The sequence below is a fragment of the Pterocles gutturalis genome, unplaced genomic scaffold (assembly GCF_000699245.1).
Source record: "Pterocles gutturalis isolate BGI_N339 unplaced genomic scaffold, ASM69924v1 scaffold45155, whole genome shotgun sequence".
In the NCBI taxonomy this organism is placed as follows: Eukaryota; Metazoa; Chordata; class Aves; order Pterocliformes; family Pteroclidae; genus Pterocles; species Pterocles gutturalis.
This window is the reverse complement of record NW_010147523.1, coordinates 23705-44883: the sequence shown is the minus strand read 5'-3', so window position 1 is coordinate 44883 and position 21179 is coordinate 23705. Positions and strand designations below refer to the sequence as shown.

General features: G+C 40.3%; 1 protein-coding gene across 1 annotated transcript; it reads left to right on the top strand.

Moving 5' to 3' along the window:
* Positions 1-1256: 1256 nt before the first annotated feature.
* TMEM27 (transmembrane protein 27) lies at positions 1257-15587 on the top strand (the record flags this gene model as incomplete). Its single annotated transcript, XM_010086073.1, has 4 exons — positions 1257-1342; positions 8037-8150; positions 10927-11121; positions 15143-15587. Coding segments are annotated over 4 exons (552 nt in total), but the record flags the coding sequence as incomplete, so codon positions are not given.
* Positions 15588-21179: the final 5592 nt, after the last annotated feature.

Below are 21179 nucleotides of genomic sequence, written 5' to 3'. Positions count from 1 at the left end.
TACATTCCCAGTCGACAGGATGTCAAGCAAAATGTAGACTGATGCCTGGAAGTTGGATTCTTTCTTTCTGTGGAGAGGTTGCAGCTCTGTGCATACAAAATCAGAATTTAAAACCCCAAATTAAGAATTGGCATTTTCAATGCTGTTTACTGTACTGCTTTATGATGTGCATTTATATTTTTTGAATGTGTTGTAAAGGCCCATGAAAAAGTAGGTCCAAGTTGTTGACTGGGTTAAATATCCACACTGGTGGGTTTCTGGTTTGGATGATCACAGTGCATATTTTTTTAATGCTGAAAGTTAAAGGTTAGATTTGGGTTCTGACTGACTAAAGAAAGCTGCCTGTAATGTCCATTAATATCATTCCAAGGAACTATTAGTCTTTGTAATCTGCTGAAAGGGGGAATTCAATCAGTGTGCCTCAGTCATGGCTCTTGTTATAAAAATGTAATAGGCGCAGTTCTTACAGGTCATTAGAATTGCATATGTGAATGAAAGCCCAGGGGAACTGAGTGAAGCTATCTCAGAAAGCTGAAATTATGGAAGCATGATTTTTCATCAAGACAATAGAGAATAGTTTTTGGAGCCTGTATTTTACTTCTTACTGAAATAGGAAGGATGCTATTTTCTTTCTTTTGTCTCACTATCACTGTAGTAATCCGTGCTATGGTTGAGTCTGTTTTCTTGTTGCAAGCGTGGTGTGCAGCAATGAGGCCATAATCTCATTTTATTTCTTGGTGTCCTGACATCCAACTCCCAGGGACTACCTTCAACATTAGAACATTAGGGTTTGTTTGTTTGGGGTTTTTTTTTGGGTTTTTTTTTGGTTTTTTTTTTTTTTGGGTGGGGGGGGCAGGCGGGCAGAGCCAAATGGTCTTTGAGAGGGGATTGAAACCTTCTGCTTTAACAAGGTTTATCCAGCAAAAGAGGCAAGGCAGCTGTGTGGGGAGAATTATAGTAATGTGCCTAGTCTTTGGTACAATAAACTTTATGTCTCCAGTTTGGTCAGCTTTCAGAAACATTCTGTTCATTCAGTTTTTGGAAACATTATTTGCACTTTATATTGCACTTTATAACAGCCGTTAGAAAAAGTCCTTTGTGCACACTAAATAACAGGCAGGAATTTATTTTCGTAGCACAACCAGAGAATGTATTCATTTTCATGATCAATATAGCATTTCAAGTTCAGTGACTCTTCCCTCCCTCTACTGCCAGCACTGGTGATGAAACTGATTATTTTTCATCTTCCTTTACAGTATGCCTGGGATGCTAATGAAGAGTACCTCTTCAAAGCAATGGTATCTTTTGCAATGAGAAGATATTCCAGCAAGAGCACAACTCAGTAAGCACCTACTCTGATTTACCTTATACATATTAACAATGCTGTATGTAGTGGCCCATTCTCTGCCATACTGAACTGTAGAAATCATACACAGCTTTTGAAAACAGACTTACAGTATATTTCTTTGACACGAAGATGTAAGTTAAACATCACCCTCTCTCTGTCTTAAGCAATCTTTGTATTGGTATCCCTGTTGATGTGAAGAGACACAGCTGGGGATTGTGCCAATTCCCCTCTAGCAGAATCTGTCAGTAAGACATGATACCTTCTGGAGACCATACTGGGAGGAGGCGAAGGGACCCATTGGCAAGGTCAAGAAATGCAGTACAGATCCTTGAATAAGCATCTTTGGTGCACATTTTCTTAGAGCACAGCTTCAGCAGTATGCTGAAGATGAGCTGGCTCAGAGAACAGGAAGGTGGATCGGTGTGCTAGTGCTGTGTTCTGCTGGGGTTATCTATCCCTAATGTTGCAGCAGTTGAGTTACCTAGCATCAAGAAGTTTCAGATGTTGCAGTTCAGACTTTAATTGGTTTTGGGATTAAATCTACCCTGAGGTATTGCATATTCGTCTCAGGCTTCTGATCCTTGCTACTTATGAAATTAGGTACCAGCTTAGACAGAACATTTAGCAAGCTGTATTTTCAGTATGTTCTTATCTTCCTTAAATGAGAAAACTTGTAAGTGTATTTTTATAGGCTTATTATTTTTTCATTGTTTTTCAATCTTAAAATTAAAGATTTATGGTTCTGGTAGGCTGATGAGGATAAGGTTCTCAATTTACTTTTTAAAAAACTGCTTCAGGCTGTCATTGGATCAGATAAAGCATATTCCACATTTGCAAAGATATTAGTTAGCTTTAGTCACATGATTATTATTGTGGCTGCTGCACTTTCTCTTAAATAGAAGATTATTTCCCCTTCCATGTAAGAGGAGCGTTTGGTTCCTTAGTGTTTCATTTTTATTCCTCAGAAGTTTTCTCCTTTGAGCAAGGAACCATTACACCAAGCTTAACAAAAACAGCCAAGTATGCTTCTGCACCCAATTAAGATGACACTTAAAAAAATGACTTCAAGGTACAAGCTAATTAAAGGTGATTATGCAGAGCTTTTTCTCAGGTTTTCAAATTAGCAGAGTTTTAATCCAGTATCTGATCCATAAAAATTTGCTTTTGTATACTTATTTTAGTCCCACGTCCTTTTTAAAAATTATTCTCTTCCTTCAAAGTCATGGTGCTTTCGTACAGCAAAAAGCCTGTGTCAGAAGCCAGTGATCTTTTTCCTCTTCAAGCACCATGGCGTCTGCAGACTCAACTAATATGCAGGAATGGGAAAAAATCAAGCCAGTATGAAAGAAGCTGAAGTATTAACGGATGTTATCTCTTTCCACTCTGGCAAATCACAGAATTTATGCTCACTTAATTCAGTTTCCTAACAAGACAGTTTTTCCTGTGGGCAAATATGATAACATCAGTGTTACTGAATTTGGAGGTGGGGTTGCACACATCAATAATTTCCTCCTACTATATTTTTCAGAGGAGAAGTCAGTACAGTATTTGGAAACAGTTAGGTGGGGGCATCTTTATTTCTTTTTTAAAATGGTATAGGACTTCCTTATGGAGTACAGCTTGTTGGGGTGTACCTTGGAGGTACAACTGATAACTCTTCTAGGACTCCTAGAAACCTTTGGGGTCCTATGTAGACAGCATGTCAGACAAAGTACAGCTCTGCAGCTCTCAGATCTGGTACAACTTCCTAGGCAACAGGCTGAGGAGTTTCCTATCCATAGATCTCTCCCAAATCCCAAGGGACCTCAGAGTCCCTGTTCAGTGCTGGAGAGCTAGATGAACCTCCCAATACACCCCAAATTACCTGCCTGTTACATGGGAGCAGGAAAGCTATGAAAGCCTCCATCCTGTTGGGAGTCCTGGAAATAATGCACTCCTTTCCCCATCCATGTGGCTGGCAGCTGGAAGGAACTGGGTATAGAGGAAGTGGTGCCGACCAGCTCCGTCTCCTCTGTGGTGGGTATGGAGGTGTGGGAGCACTCAGCATCCCAGAGGCTACAGCAGCATGCTGCGCACGCAGGGACAGCGCTCTGTAGCTGGTAAGGATAGTGGCAGGGGCTTGCAGTGTGGTGAAGAGGGAAGCAGAAGCAGGAGTTTGTAGCAAATAAAATACATTACACTACAAGAGTTTTTATAAGTAAATGCCAAGAGATTTTCTTTGGGACTTGTAAAAGATCAGTGATCAATTATTCTGTCATAAGCGAATTGCTTGTGACTGCATTCTGGTAGCATCTAAATGTACCCAAATTTTGCATCTGATTAATTAAGATTTTTGTCAAAATAAATATTTGTGAAAAATTCATCAGTATGTTACATAACCAAATACTGGTTCTGCCAGGGTATAAACTCTGCACAGGGCCATAACCAGAATGTGACAAATGTCCACTTTAGTATCCCATTAATTTGTAACACCCCCACAGCCCTGCAGTAACTCACAGCCACAACTAACTCCCACAGGAGACCAAATGCCATTACCTTCAGCAAGCTGGATCAGGCCCCAGATAATTTGTCTGGTGGATCAGCATAACCATTGTTGCAGCCTGTCCCATAATTTTTTGAGATTCAAAGTCACCTTTTGTTAGGCTTCTGAAGCTGGTTAAAAGCCAGCCTGTAATGGCAAGCATTTGAACCTGCCAGTGGAAACAGCCGTTGATGCTGTTTTTGCAGTTGTGTAACCACTGAGTGACCTAACACAGAATGGGCAGGATTGCACATTACATCTCAAGTTCTCTAAAGTTAATTTCTAAGCTAAGATTTAATAAATCATGAAGCTGTGTTTAATGTTTGAAAGGCTTGTCAAATTCTCATGTTTGTGTGAAACAGAAGGACACAATCCATCAAATTACTCAGTAATTATTAATACAGATTAAAGAAATACTTCTTTTTCAGTAGAGAAATAAAAATCCTTTCTTTTCGGCTCTATATATGGCCTTTCAATTCATTCTGAATACACACTTTCCTGAACTACGCAAGCCAACCTTTGATATCTCAGTCTTAAAAAATGATTGTCTGTAGTCTGTGTTAGTAACCTTGGTTTCTCTAATCTGTGACTTGTTTGAAAAAATATGCATATTTTTTGGACCTGAGACTAGTTAATCTTTAGAGCAAAAAGAATGTCATCCTATTTACTTTCACTCAAGTAAGAGAATCTACTTTTGGTACATCTTCTGCCCATTTGTACATAAAAAATCTGCAGTTTTCCTCATGAAGTGACCAGAAAAAAATCATCAATATTATCCATCTTCCTAAGACAGGCTGTTTTGATACAAAAAAATATTGTGACCATTTAGAACAATAAAATAAGCTTCTAGAGTTTAAGCTGTTAGGTCACGGTGGTCCTATGGCTGCTGCTCACATTCCTTTGCCGAAGCAGCTGTGCAGAGCTGGGTTGGACGATGCTTTCAGGAGAGCTGGAGATAGGCACTTGGGACTTGGGGCTGTGATTCTCCCATGAGCTAATGACCACTGGAGGTGCCCAGCTCCGTTTGAGTCTCTGACAGCTTTTTCTTACCCCCTAAACAATCCTTTAAATCTCCATAAGGAACAGTGGTGGTATTTCAGGCCAAGGAACCGTCAGGGTTTCCTGCCCTCAACTCAGTGGTGCTCACTTGCATATGTTAAAGGAAACACAATTTTGAACTTCTGCCGTGGTGTACCATAAAGCCAGGACCAGGACCTTGTCATTTGGACAATAACAGCCTTCTGATCTCCATGACAAAAGTTTGTCACTTTCTAAGGAAATAAAAAGATGTCCACATATGTGTTTACAAATTCACTTAATTAGCATAGTGCATGAAGAAGAAGTTTCTGAAATCTAAACAGTGTAAAAGTATAATTCTTTTATGCTTCTGCATGCTATGAATCAAACCTATGTTCAAATAGAACAGGAAAAAAGGGCATACCTGCTGCAAAGAAATTGCATTTGTGCTTGTAGAACTGGTCTGTTTTGGTGTTTACTCGATTCCCTTTGAACTTCTCATGGAGCCTGGAAGGATTTACAGCATTCAGATTCCACTGATGAAGAAGTGGCAGTGACATCAGGTTTTGCTTATAACTGAGCAAGGATTTTAGATGCAAGAGGGAGCAGAAAGAAGGAAAAATTTACAAATCCTAATGTGAGCCTTGCTGCCCAACTGATTCAGTACTGTTTGTTACAGAGAAAGAGAAATGCTGCCCAAAATGATGACTGACTTCCCTATCTCAGGCTGAAAGCCCTTGACACTGTAGGGAAGACCCCTGGTTGAAGAGTCTCTCTGAGTCTCTGTATGAGAATGAGAAAGTTGGGGTGTTCTGCTAGTCTTTGTCTACCAAATTTGTATTTCTCTGTGAGGATTGAACTTTCTGTACTCACCCCATTTTGAGAACAACTGTAGGGCAACATGAACCCAGATTTTCTACCTGGACCAGTTTTTGATTGCACCACAGAAATTTCATCTTTAAGAACTTCAGTAGCATGAAGATTTAGGTACTGTTATAAATTCTCCTGATGGAAAACTTCCTCTGCATATACAATTTTAGATATTCTGTGAAGTCAGAAAGAGTTTGTCAGCCACCAGCCAAAATTAGACTCTTCGCCCCTGCCCCATACATTTTGTGCTTTGCTTTTGTTTTGGGAGGACTAAATCTGCTTTCATCTTCTGACTGTTGCCGGCAAACTGGTGGGAACCTCTTTTTGAATTCCAGAGAATGGCTTTTCTCTTTTATCCATTAAAAAAATCTCTGTTTTTGCAGAATTGATGTTGTTTCATAGAGGTAAAAGTGGATATTTCAGTTCTGTAAGATCATTACTTTCCATTTTATTGCATATCTCTATGGAATATATGCCTTCTCTGGAAAACAAAAGGTTGTGCTACCCAAGCCACCCGAAACACCACCCAAAAAAGCTTTCAGCAATAAGTAAAATATTTCTACAAAATTTCCATCATGAGCTCCTGTGATCAAGCCAATGCCTGTCCTGCCTTAAAAGCGATCTCCTTGTTTTCTGGATGAAGACCAAGCACGCACCACCAATAGTGGCTCTCTTACCTTCTTTCCTGCGTTGTGCTTTCTACAATCCACTGCAGGTCTCGTTAGCAGTCATTTAATTATATTTGTAATTAGCCAGCAGATGGCACTACAAACCAGAGCTCTGTGGCAGGGGAGCTGGTGGCAGCCGAGGGTTTGTCACCCTGAGTGAGGCTGGAAAGGAAACGTTAAAACTTTCATTTTGATGATGAACAGGCCAAACCTTAAAGCCAATTATAGTCGTTAGTAATGGGAATTACAAACATCACTGCAGTTAATTAAAACAGGGGCTGCATTCTTCTTTGATGGCTCACTGCAGAGTTTCCTTCTCCAGAAGAGCAGGGAGTATCTAAAGACTGATCATCCCAAGCAGCATCTGTCAGGACAAGGCGGCTGTGTTGTGCTTGTGGCCAGGTAGACCTTGTGCAAAGGTATAACCAAGTTCAGGGTGTTCCCCAGAAATAAAAATGATCCTTACTCTTTATTCTGGACTTTCAGAATATCTGCTCACTGCTTGGCCATGGCCAGTAAATCTGAATCCTCAGCCAAATTTTTTGGTTTATTTAATAATAATATAGAAAAAACCCCTTCCATTTTTATCTTTCTAGCTATCTGTCATTGAACTGATAAAGGCTTTGGTTGTCCTTTTATGATACATACTATGTTCCTTGCCATGCTCTAACAAATGCCACCTTCAGTTCATAAACATTACACAAGTTTGGCTGGTTTGTATCTTACTTGTCTAAATAAACTAGGAACTGATAGAAGAACGTAAGGGAACCATTTGTCTTCAGTCACTATTATGGTACTAATATATTAGCCTTCATTTCTTTAGTTGAAATACTCATGATGTCACTCCATCAGGTTTTTCTAATTATAGTTCCACCATTTACTAGTATTAGTGGCAGGAAAGAAAAAAGTAAGAGTCTAAAAAAAGGCTTTTAAAAAACATTTCACACATTTTTTACATAGTGTGCCATGAGAAGCTGCGTGTCTGTGCCCTTCCACTATTAACTTCACATAAAACTTAGCAATCTTCTATTAACAAAGATAAGATAAATATCTGTCACAGCATCAGCTAAAGGGCATAGACCAGCGCCAGTGTAATGTCTAAATTGAGCCTGTTGCCTCCACTCTATGCCTGACTCTGCAGAAAGATGTCAAAAAGAATAACATCAATTTCATTGCTCTTCCCTCCAACAAATGTATCCTGTAGAAGGACTGCACCCACTTGATCTTGTGGGGAATCTCCAATGCCTGGCTCCTGTGATATTAGCTGTCAAAACAAAAATTCTTAGTTCATCAATGCGTTTGCTCATGGCCTTTGTCACAGTCCTGATGTATTTTTCCATTTGATTGTGCTAAATGTATGTGCAAGACCATGCAAGTTTGTAATAGATTCAGAAATTCATTTGAAGACTTAAGTTTAGTCTCAATAAGCTTATTTTTTTTATTGTATTGAGAAATGGGTGATATTTCTTCTTCAAGCATTAACTGTTAACTTTTTTAAAAAGTAAAAATTTTTCCCCCTTTAGATGAAAACTGTATATTAAGAAAATCTGAAATATTTCATTAATTCCTTCCATGCTTCTTTAGTGATGATTTTTGTTTTAACCATCCACAGAATTTCCAATGTGCTGCTCTGCAATGTGACAGATCGGGTGTCATTTTGGTTTGTGGTCACAGATCCCAAAAATGTGACAACTGTTCCTGGAAGTGAGGTAGAGGCAGCCATCAGGTACAGTCACTGCTTCTGCAGCCTTTGGTTCGTTGCTGACTGGGGATGCTTTCTCTCTTTATAAAGGATCACTCTGCCTCTTTAAGGATGGACTAATCCAAGTAGTTAAAACACCAAGGGGTCAGTAGTCTTTCATACGTGTGAGATTTGAAGTATTTTTAACAGTCCCACAGAATGTGAAGCATGTGAGCCATGGTATTATAACTTTGGAAGGAGACTCTCTTAATGCTGGAGCCTCAGATGAAATCTAGTCCCTTTCCAGAGCCCTACCTGTAATTTGACATCCAGTGCATGACACATACACTGCTCTCATCCAGCTGCTACATTTCCCAGCAAGAGAGCCTTCTTCCTCAGATGACAGAATTGCACACTTTCTGGGTGGGATTTATATAATTTTTATTGCATGCCGCAGGCACATCTACACCTGGACTAATGATTATAGGCTCCCTTTTGGTGCTTCTCAAGTACAGTTACCTGACTTAATTTAGAAGTCTGCTTTCACATGAGAAGAGCTCGTGTGAACTCTTCATGATCAGAGCTGACTGTGTCCCAGCTTGGCTTAAAGAATTGTATACTGACTTTTTTTTCATACCGGCTCCTTATTGAATGCCTGTCACAATTGTAGCTGAGCATTGCTTTTACGAAGTACCATGCAGTACAAATCAGTTTACTTTCTACTAAATATCTCATTCTGTAGCCAGTGAAAGCAAGAGTGTGGAGCTGAAGAGGGAAAAAGTGAAAATAGGTAATCTGACTTCAATGGTTCACCAAACCTACATAAGGGGTTTATAGGGATGACTCCCACAGGCAGCATAACTCAAGTGCATTTCTCAAGCTTGGAGTGGAAAACAGACCGCTTTGTTTTTAGACATTCTGTACTTTGTCTTGAAAATTCATGTTATCTCTATGGAGGTGTAATGCCTAATTCCTGATGAATGAGTATACATTCTTTTGGAAAGATTAACTTTTAAGCTTATGAGCAGATTAAAGTATTTCCTACAGAGACTCCAAACAATAGCTTCATAGCATTAGTGGAGGAAGCAGATTATTTATTCACTGAAGTTCTCTGTAAGAGTGCTGGAATGCAGGGTTTTTGCATTTCTGTTATTCTTTGATACATTCAGTAGCATAAGCGGATTTATTTAAGTCTTTTATGTGCCCTGTTTGCCACAGAAATTGGATGCTGTTCTAGTATGTCTAGTTTTTAACTGTTGTCTGTCACCCGATGAAGAAGAATATGCTATTCATAGAAAGTTTTAATTCCTTCCTAACTTAGAAACAAGAAATAAAATGGTCTGTAAAACTGCAATACTTTTTATTCAGTTGTTTCTAATTGCAGGCTTCCATACTAAATCATTATTCGAATTCTTCATACTACAGTAGCACATAAGAATGCTACCCACAGACCAGGATTTTATTGTATTATATTCTCTACAAACTAAGAATAAAGAGGAAGGCAATACTCAGAGCTCTGTATGAGTCCCAAGATCTTGCATAAATATACACAAGACATATTTTTGCGTATACAAATGCAACATGCACCTGTAGTTACCTACATGTGTTTCAGCACATAATTCTGTAACTCTAGGTGTTAGATGAGAGTAAACAATGCTTATTTCAGCTGTTCACAATGATCCTTTTATATCAATAAGGAAGCAAATCTTTTCTAAATCAAAGACAGCTTACCGTATTATGAGTCTTATAATATGCCATGGCTTTCAGTCCTCTCCAGGAATGCTAGCTTTCCCTTAAGGCTAAGAACTTCCTGTTTAAGGGACAGTCAAACATTATGATTTCCAAGGAAATAAATTTGCAAAATTGTACCTGTATTTCCTATATATCTGTTGTTAGGAAATACTTGCTCTATGGTAAATAAATTTAATTGTATACAAGAAAGAGTTGCTGTAAATCATACAGCTGCAATCAAAAAGAATCTCTCAAGACCAATAAATGTAATACATGTTCTCAAAAATTTCTAACATTTTGAAAAAGCTGATGTAAAATACAGCTAAAGCCTTTTAATGCTGCTTAGATTCAGATCCAGAAATATGTGCAAATGCTTAGAAGTAATGATTGTGGGTGAAGAAATCCATTAAAGGGTAGCAGTTGTACTACTCATGAAAAAGTGTGTTTATCAGACTTAATTTCTCATAATGGAAAAAATATGCAAAGTACAGATCCCTTTAGCTGCATCCTCCAGGGAAGAAGGGCATGTTTGCAATAGGGATTCTTCTGGACTAACTCGTATCCTATGCCTCATGGACCTAAGAAAATCTACAGCAACAAGGACAGGTGTACCTGCCCATAACATGCAGGATGGTTCAGTTTGAGGAACCAAGGGGCACTGATAAGTAAATCCTCTGAGCATTGCAGGGTAGATCTGCCACTCGCACGCTAATCTTGAATGCTGCATGAGCAAGACAACAGAGCCAGCCTTACAGATTACAACCTGCTATGTCTCCAGCACATGGTTCAAAACAGAAACAAGTAATAATACTATACTTCAAGTCTCATCTGTATTTCCCAATTTTTCAGATAAATACATATGAAAGTCTGGTGTTCAAGACCTTGTAAATATGGGGTGTCAATGGATTACTGGCAGGGTCTATGTTAAAGTGAAGGTCTGTGTAATCCTACCAACATCATGCTGGATCAAATTCAGCCCTGCCAGACCTGCAGCACTTACATTAAAATTCCTTTTTTTTTTTTCTTCTATCCTTTTAACTTCTAAAATACCTTTATAGAGCATTGTGATGTTCTTTGTGTTTTCATGAAGGATGAGCCGGAACAGAATCAACAGTGCCTTCCTTCTGAGTGACAAAACATTGCAGTTCCTGAAGATAACCTCAACCTTATCACCTCCTGTGGAACCCTCCACGCCTGTCTGGCTGATTGTATTTGGTGTTGTTCTTTGTCTCATTGTGGCTGGAATTGTTTTCCTCATTATTGCAGGGATTCGGCAACACAAGAAGTAAGCGGCTTAGTTTTTCTACTTTAACTGAATACTGGCAAGTTAAGTCAGCTGGGCTGCTTTTGCTTTTCAGATCAGCCTTAGAGAAGTTATAGCTGTGCCCTGCCTTCCTCTACAGGTGAAGATAACCCATGTGTCCTTTTCCAAGGAACAAGGTTAAATTTTTTAACTGTGAAATATTGATACCTTAGTAATGCTGGGATGTAATGAGGAAATAGGGAGTACAAGAATATGATCCTGGAGGCTGCCTAACTAGAGATGATAGCTTTACAAAGACATTTGCTGACATTATTTTCAAGGTTTAGCATGCCATAGGTGAGCCTCCTCTCACAGGCTACCCAAATAGCTACCAAGAGGGAGAAGGCTGGGAGTGACTGTGCCCTTTCCAGGTAGTAGTGCTGCTGCAGTTTGAGAAGCCTCAGTAGAGGACACAATAATGATTAATGTATGGCTGAATGGTCAATGGAACGGTGTGTGGTCTCACCTACCATTCATGATCTGATGAGTCCAAAGTACTCAGGCCTTCACAGGTTCCTGACCAGATCTCCCCATGAGCCTAGGTGTTTGCTATTTGGCAGTAGGGTAGGAGAGAGATACTTTGCTTTCCTCTCAGTTTCAGCCCTGTGCTGGCACTGGTGAAGAAGAGAAGGCTATTCATGTTTCCCCAGTGTGAGCATGTTGGAGCAGGCCAGAGAGTGGGTGGGGTTTTGGTCCTGCCATCTCTGTTGGCTCATGAGTTGGGCATAAGGAATAGAAATTTCTCAGCTGAGCTGAGATTGTGCCATAGAAGTTCAGCTTCTGCCACGATTTAGGCTGCCACGGAGGTTAGATTAACACAAAATTACGACTTCAGCAACAGAGTCATACAGGAACATCAGAAGAACTGAAAAAGGGTAGATTTCTGCTGACAACTAGATGCTGTTAAAATTATTGTATGTGTGGTGGACTGCATCCCCAAATATATCAGAACAATGGATTAATATGTGAAAAGTGGTGCATTGCAGAGACTTTTCCTTTCTGCTTCCTTATCACCTTGAAGAACAACATTAAAAGACCTCCAAAAAACAACACATTGCAAAGGATAAGTACTTCCCATAGAGAACCCTTAGTAGTGTAGTCGGAATCCCTTCAGTTATATCTTACAATCAGAAGTGTTGCATGAATTTGCAAAACCCCTTTCTGTTTTCAAAAAGCAAAATTCGACAGATAATAGATGAGACATGCTTTTTTTTGGACAGGTACTTGAGATCTGTGGATCCTTTATGCCCTGTCACAATCTTCCGTGTTGTATGGGCTGAGTTATTTCACCCCTGAACCTAGGCAAACTCTTCTGTAAAACTGGAGAATAACATTGCTGCCTGAAATCCATAGCTGCACTCTGTAGTATCGTGGCTCTATGTGTCTATATAGTGCCTAAGTCAAAGGGAGTCTTTGAACATTTCAAATAAGTGCAATATAAATAAATTATGCTAAATAAGTATGACTTTTCTAGCTGAAATAATAATTTGTGCTTTATATCAGGCTGAAAGACGTAAGTTCTTGCCCTCTGTTTTCAAAATAACTCAGCTGATCTTGAGCAGTTCCCTTCAGTATGGTGTAAACTACATACTCCTATCGTCATAGCACCAGTAATATGGCTTGTTGCTGCCTGCCTGTGGTCACTTGCATCCTCTCTGTCTCACGCTCTCATTCTCCTTTTAGTTGTTATTCTTCTTTTTACTTCTCCCTGTTTCTCTACTCTGCCTTATGTATAAATTTTCCTCAGAGCAGATTCATCCATGATTGAACTCTAACCCTCCTTTCACATCAATGGCATCTACAGACAGGGGCAGGGGAATGAGAGAGGATAAACCAAGCATATATTTCTTCCATCTAGTGTTGCAAAGACTGGAGAGGTAAGAGGGATGGTCTGGGCTATTTGGCTTTTCAGAAGAAGAGCCAGGCATCAGAGAAGAGGGTTTTGAAAGTGCTTGTCTCTTTTTTAGGTACCAAAGTGTGTGAGCAGGTTGTCAAAGACTTCAGCATGTCTTGAAATTAGTTTTCTTGGAAACCTGTCAGAGCTGACGTAATGGCAGTTCTGTTGCCTAGTAAGCTGTGTTGGAAATCTGGCCCTAAGGACAGTGTTGACTTCTCATAAATCTGGCATTTAGTCTTTATTCACCTTTAAAGTGCCAGTTAAATAGCTCAGTTTAGATAAGCCCAAAAACACGTGCTTCAGGACATTTGTACTCAGGGTGGCACGTGATTGGCCTATAATGGGGTTTCAGTAATGAGTTAGACTTGTACATCCTTTCTTGAACTGAAAGATTTTCTTAATTAGGTCCTCACTGTGTGTCACTGTCAACATGTAAAATTCCAAGCCACAGCTGCCTGCAGCTTGAAGAGTTCTGTGAGATAGCAGCCCTTGGCTGTGGGGTGAGCTGGATCAGACACACTGTTTCCCAGCCTTACCTTTGTTCTCCAGTCATCACAATAATATGATACCTTCTTCTCTTATAGTAGATTTGGCACATACCCAGGGCAGGACCACCCTCTACCATCTGTTCTGGGCTTAACTGAAGTCCACTCCTACCCCCAAAACCCTATCTGCAGCAGAGGCCATAAATATTTTTCTTGGGAAGAGAGAAATAAGAGTAAGGGCACACAATGCTTCCCTCTGTTTCTCTCTCAGCATTTAATTTGCAGCTGGGGGCCGTGCTGGCCTGGATTTGGTCTTCATGTATTGGGTAACCCACAATGTGTTATCTTACTATAGCTTGTTGAGTCTCTCCTTGGACTCATAGAAATTTTTCACTTCTCTGAATTCCTGTGGCAACGAGTTCTATGCATCTCTACTCTTCTTGTTTCTTTTAAATTTGCTCCGTAGTATCTTCTTTTGTGTTCTGCCCCCACACTTTTTGTATTAAAGAACACACCTTTTATCACTGTAAGAGCAAATACAGCAGCCAGAGGTTAGAGGTTTCCACTACTACCCCCTATGTTTTTTTTTAGCAAGTCTGCAATGCCAAGAATGTCCAAAGGCCAATAAAATTTTATTATTGTTAATATCGCTGTTATTAACAGTTACCCTGAGTCAGGTTGTTATGATTGTCCTGAGTCAGATAGTTACAGTACATATTGTGGGATAGCAAGAATCAGTGGAGCTGACCTTTGAGTTTCTTATCCTCTGAAACTGCTGATGCTGCAGGCTGTAAAGTACAGCAGGTTTTTCAACTATGAACTAGTAGATCTCAAGGTCAGAATAAATCTGGAATTAAAGGAACATCATGACGTGTTGACTGATATTTCTGTATTACATCTTCTTGTGGTTGTATTTTTAGGTGATTTTATTCAGCAACTATTTCAATATGCTTTTGGTGAGAACTGGGGCCTGGAAAAGTGAAAGCTGTGCTATTGTTTGATCTAGAAAACAAAAGTATAAAATACTGGGTAGGAAGGTGGATGTTAATGAAGTTTGAACTGAAAATGTAGATTTGCAGCATTAAGAGAACCTAACTTCTGGAGAGCATTGTCGGGGAGTGTGAGGGCACCACACTTGGGGGCTGTAGTCTAAAGCGATCTGTTTCTAAAAAGTGTGTTTTAATTTGTCCACATCATGGGGTGAAATCTATGACATACATAATGAGGTCAGGTAAGATGTTTAGTGCGGTCCTTCCTGACGTAAAGCAAAAACAGATATAGAGATTTTTTCCATTTTCATTTTGTACCAACTTTTCCTTCTTCACCCTTCAGTCATTTTACAGGATAAGGAGGTGAAGTAATATTTATAGTATGCTTACAACATGTTTACTCTAGGTTTTCTGATTCTCAGTCCTGACCTCAAACCACTAAACCTGGGCTTCCAAGGGGTGGGCTTCCTGTCTTCCATGATATATTTACAACAGCATAGAGGTGCACCAGATTGTGCCTTTCAGAACATAACCCATGATAAACTGACTAAATGTACATTTTTCTCTCTGGGGTCATGGTGGAGTGCTGCAGGTCAACAGGATAAGGTGATTTTTCTCTTCCTTGTTTTCAGAAAGAATAAAGACTCAACAGAGAGAGAAAATTTAGAAGAGAAAGGTGAAGCGTCAGTAACAGCAGAAAATGGGATTCCTTGTGAAACGCTGGATTTAAAAGCAGGCCACATTAATGGAGTCTTTGCAGCAGATGATGAACGATTCACGTCCTTATGAAATGCTGCTATTGCTATCTGGCAGTTTTTTGAAAGACTCTCATGCCTACCTTATCTCGTCACTACTCCTGAATGTCAAACATGAAGACAAGAAAAATGTCCTTTCACTTAATTTCCCTTGAGAGAACCTTTCACTGATAACACATACACTTGAACCTTCGTTACAAAGCTTTTGTCATGAGGAAAGCAAATGAGAAGACTTCAAATGATATCCATTAAAGATTTCCAGAAGATGTGTGTCAGAACAGGGTTGAAACCTGCCTTGTGTCAGGCATTTAATTTTTAATGATTATTTAAATATGTCTATTCCTTGTTTTCCCCTGATATAAATGTGAAACTGCGTTATTCCTGAATGTCACTGGGGAGATCATCTATCATTGTCAATTATTACTGGGCTTTCTTTCAAGCCATATGCAAAAGTTTCTCTGTAAAATTACTTCTGTTTGCTGATGTGCAGTATGCCTTTGAATGGAATAGCGATCAGTACGTGAAAGTTTTAATTTATTGAGGGAAAAAAAAGCAAGCTTTCACAGCCTCCATAAGAGCAGGTTAAAAAGCAGCTGGGTCATCTGTAGCTTTAGGACTAGCAAGGGTCTGGTACTAGAAGTGTTTTTCACTTAATAGTCAAAGTCACAGATTACATGACCTGGAAATTAAAAGTTGTAAAAGTTTGAAACATGTTGAAATTAAAAGTTGCAACAAAGTGCAGATTTTTCAAAGGTGCGGTCTGTAGTTAGTGGCCCAGCTCTCATTAAATCTATGAGGGCATTTCACAGCTCTTTGAAAATATCTTCCCTACATTTTTTAATAGTAAAACTACAGCAGATTTCCAAGACAGTGAATCCAGGGTCAGCTAAACCTTCATGTGACAGCTGGATAGCTTTTGAAAAGATTCAGTGCTTGAAACACCAGCTGCTGGGCTTGGTGCACCCACCCTGGATGAGAATGTGTACGTGGTGGTAAGTTGGCAGAGATGATTCAGACCTGTGTTTCCTATTTATGTTGCTGGGAGTTGAGGGCACCGAATGGTGTTAGACCCTAAACTGCATTGTCAGATTACTTTGAAGTCAGCCGTGCATACGGACTGTGCTGTCTGTGCCCTACTCCTGTTCCCATTTAAATCACTGATAACATTTGTACTGATTTCAGGAGAACTGGGCCCCAGTAAGGGGGAATTGTATGTGTGGTAACTGCACTCAGAAAATGGAAGTGTGTTGAAGCAAACTATGGTATCAGCAGTCACCAAACAGCTGTCCACATCACTGGAGGCAGGATTTGACTGTTAGCCATCCTGTTTGCAGTGTCGTGTTTGGAGGCAATATTCGAAAACCCATTTACTTATTAGGGTTATTCCATCAGACTCCTCAGGAACAGGGTAAAACAGGGTAAAAGCTGCTTGTAAAGGACCCTCCAGTGTCCTGAAGGGTACAAAGGTTTCTTGCCTCCTAGGGTACAAATCCTTCAGCATTTTGGCTGTCTCGAGCACTTGGGCTGTCCGTTTGACTCAATGCTGGCTCTTGGGTACAGGGTGAGCCGATGGGGAGGAGAAGGGGAAGCAGCGGAGTGAAGGTGGGAAGCTGAGCAGTGGAAGGAAGGCTAAAAGCAAAATAAAACTATGGAACCCACTGATCATTACCTCACATGGTCTCATCTGTCACAGTTGTCTTTGATGTCTTGCTGGTGGGTCGCTCTGGGCAAGGACTGTCTTCTCTGTGTCCCAGAGGGTGAGCTGCTCCATTCTGGAAAAGGATTAATAAAGTCACTGCTTCAAAACATGGAGATGTGTTTCTCACAGGAATGACAAAGATTAAGCTTACCAGTGTTTAAGATCATTTGGAGGAAGGATACAGAGTACAGTGTTGTTGTTGCTTCCTCAGTCATTGCTCCAAGGTCTTTCACTCAGACAGAGTTTTATTGCAGTAACTCAGATCCCATCATTTCTAAACCTTCACACTTTTCGCATTCTTTGTATGACAGCTCCACTGCAGTGTGGCCACAATGGATGGCTGTAACTGCAGCACCTCTGCAAGAACCCATGAAAGATTTTGGATAGCTTGGTAGTGCAAGAGCAACCTCAAGCTACCGATTAAGAATTACTGTTATCCTGTATTGTACTATATGATACAGAAATAAAATTCACTTGATATGAAAAAGGGCCAAGCATATCTGAGCATAGGTTCAGTTCAGCCCATGGCACTGGCCAGCAATTTGAAAATAGATTGAAAGCCTCTGATGTGGGTTGACTCTGGTAGTAAGTATTTAATCACTGACTTCCTCCCAGCTCACCTTTTAGACGCATAATTACTTTACAGCAGTTTGGTGTAATTTCCTGCTAATGATGATATGGGATTCACGCATAGCATCTATCTTGCTTGCCTCTCTGCTGACAGAAAATGGCTTGAAGAGAAGCAAAAGATACGTGAACAGGCAGGTATCACACTTAGCAATGCTTTGAAGTCAGTGTTGGTATTAGTTTGAAATAGGTACCACAAACTAGGTTAATCAAGGGCACAGTGCTACAAAAGAAATAAATCTCTGTTCTAGTCTCTTTGTGCAGCAGGATCATATTAGAAAACAAAGAACACTTTCATTTGGTAAAGCCTGTCCTCCAGAGCCTGCAAATAGTAAGATGACAATTTAAATCCCTTGAGGATCTGGCCCAGATGTTTTATGTATCTTTGTATTTGTTGCTTGTTTTTTTCTTTAAATCACCTGCCATCAAACAACCTGATAATAAATGGGAAAGTGGATAACCAGCAATATAGACTGTACTGTAAACTAGTTTGTAAAAACAGTGAGTTGCTTCTGCTTTCAGTTACATTTGTGCCATGAATTTCAACAAAGGAGCATGTTGTGCCTGAGACTGAACTGTTTCATTTTCAAGAGCTGCATTTGAGAAAAGAGAGGAGAAAAGAAAATTCAATTAAATGAAGCAATAAACCCAGATAAGTTCTGTTTGAAGAAAATCTGCAATGTTTATCATTAGCTCCACATCCCCAGCAAGTCGACATTTCAGGAAGGACGCTGCAGTTCTGTTCAGCTCACTTGAGAGAGAGTATTGATGTCTAGGCTAGAATGAGCACAGATCATGCATGAGTAAGTTGTTTATGCTGTCAGTCATTAGCTACACATTTGGAGCGCTGGAGAACATTGGGAACTCTGCAGTGCCCTCCTTAAATGAGAGACCGAGCCAGTTGTGACACAACCATTTGCTGAGCACAACCTTCAGCACTGTATCAACCACAGACTGATTTTCTAAATTAAATTAGTAATCCTTTTTTATCAATATTTATTTAGAGAATATTGGAAGATGTGGGCGGATGCTGAAGTCCTTGCTCAAGTCGTTCTGCTGCTTGCTTTAAGGAAAGCTAACCCCTCTGTCCTGCAAGCTGATGCTTGCGCTCTGTTGGAGGAAACTGGACCGAAGCTTGTTCTGTCACATTAGCATTTGCCTCTTCTCTTCCAGGACAGTGTACAAAGTCTTGCAAGAGTCTGTCTGTGACACTGGCCTCTGAACATCTCCCTGTTAGCACACCTTGAATTCTGGACCCAGTATTTCCCCAGGGCTCTGCCGGTGCTGAAGAACCTGGAGGGGTGACCTCATGGGCCACTTTCAGACTATATGTTCCTATTTGTTTGTCCAGGTATGACATTTGCTTCTGTTGTGCTGACCTTCATGGAGAACATTTTCCTGGCTATGCCTTCATAAATTGACACCTTTTTTCTGCATTTTGAGGGAAGACAGCTGAAGCCAGTTCACTGTTTCTGCTGTTGTTCACAAATAAGAAGGGTGAAGTGGGCACAAGGAGCATCAGGCCAGGATTCAAGTCTTGTTCCTTCATCACTGTGAGAATGAAATAATTCCCAAATTAATACAAATCACAGCATTAGCACAAGAACTTCTGGTTTGACAATTTTGTTCCAAGAACTGGGCGTCAGTTTTGACCAAGCAAGCAGCGTTATCACATCTTGACAGAAAGAGTTTTTCATGTGTAGCCTCCCACATGTGGGAAAACAAAAGTAATCACTTTAAAGCTTGGGGCAGAAGTGCAACAAAGACTTAAAATAGCTCCCAGTGAAAAGTGAGAGTCTGTGTTTCTAGATACTCTTAAAAACATGGCTCAGATGCCCTCAGAAATTTGGTCAGTTCATCAGTGCCAGTAACCTTTGACTCATGAAATGGGCTGTTTTATATGTGCTGAGTTTTTATAGAAAATGCGTTGACCAACTGTCCACAGTCCATTAGCAATGAACAATCTGTGCTTGGTTTTCTATGAGCAGTTCCTTTTGGCCTCTCATGGGTTTTGTTTCCTTTTAATGTGCCGTGCAAGAAGGGATGTGTGCAACCGAGTGACACCACAGCTTCCTACGCTGCCGGACAATTGCTAATGAAAAATTTGTACTGTTAGATATGCCTGATTTGATGAACTGAACTTGCTAGGTTTCAAAACACATAATGTTAAACCATAATGCTAAAGTACATTGACAGTGATGAGTGATACACGTTTGCCAACACAAATGTGTCAGTATATTCAGTTCTGTGAATACATTAAGCACTGTGGATGCACTTAGCATAATGCATTTGCATTTTATCAGGATACTTGGTGGCTGAATTTATGTTTGCATTTCTGCCCAAGATAAAACGGTGTGGAAGAATTTCACCTATATAGCACAGGTTCAACTTTGCTCTCAGTAAAGTCAGCAGCTTCAGTAGGAAGTGAATTTGACTTAAGGTCACAAAGAAAAATTTGATTTTGCTAGTCTGTCCTCTTCCTTCCTACTGAGTTTTCCTTTCCCTTAGAGATGGCAATCTGAAGCTGTCAAAGCATCTTATTAGCTACAGCAATGGCTAAAGAGAAAACATTTAATTTTGGAAAAATGGTGAGAGTGTTCTGGCATTATCTCTCTATCAGCTTCTGCCACTCTCCTATAATTTAGATTCTCATTGCTACAAATTACAGTGTGTCACTTTAATCAGTTGTGAACCAACATGAATTTTAGACATTGGACTGATGTTCTCTATGATATTGTATCTAAACAACGTTGTAGATTTGTGGACACATGGTCACTGTAAAATGAACTGGGACCACGTACTCCTGCCTTTGTAAAAATGAAATGAGAAGTATGGGTTGCTTGGATGAAAAGCTGCATTTCACGGGATTGATACCCTTCCTTTCATTGGTGAGGCAAGGTGACCTTTTGTAGTGTACAAGGTGTAAATAGTACAGAAAATTATGCCAATGAATGATTCCCTCTCCTCTGTCTCCTTAACATATGGTCTTGATTTTAACTGTGGCCTTCAGCAACACAGACTATGACACTTTATGATATCCTAATTTAACCTGACAATTTGTACACTCATCTGCCTTCCTGAAAATCATTTAACTTCAAAGCTTTCTCCTAAACCTTGCAAAACCACTTTGGTTTCCTGATGCTCTGGGCAACTGCCAGCATCTTTCACAGCTCCTGATGTTGTCTTCAGATCTGGGACTTGCCCCTGCCCATGGGGCACTTGCCTCCCCAGCGATGCTGAGCATACTTTGATGGGGAACAGCCACCAGCCTGCACCTCCCTTGGAGTGCAGAGGAGTGCAGCAGAGGTGACAGCTTCACCTCTGAAATCAGGGAGCAAATCAGCCTTCCTTGGAACAGGAGGTTATGGAGGGATACAGGTTAGTTGTCCAAGGCACTGGCCCCAGGCTCGGGCCAGGTGGATGCAAACCTCTCCCTGCTCTAGAAGGACATTGGGATATGGCTGCATGGCCAAGCCAGGAGCAGGAGCTGGGTGCAAGCCAGGTAGCAGCCCCTCCTCGCTTCTTGCCCACTGAGACGGAGATCCTGAGTGTGGGGCAGCAGGAGAGGAGTCTCTGTGCTCTGCGCTT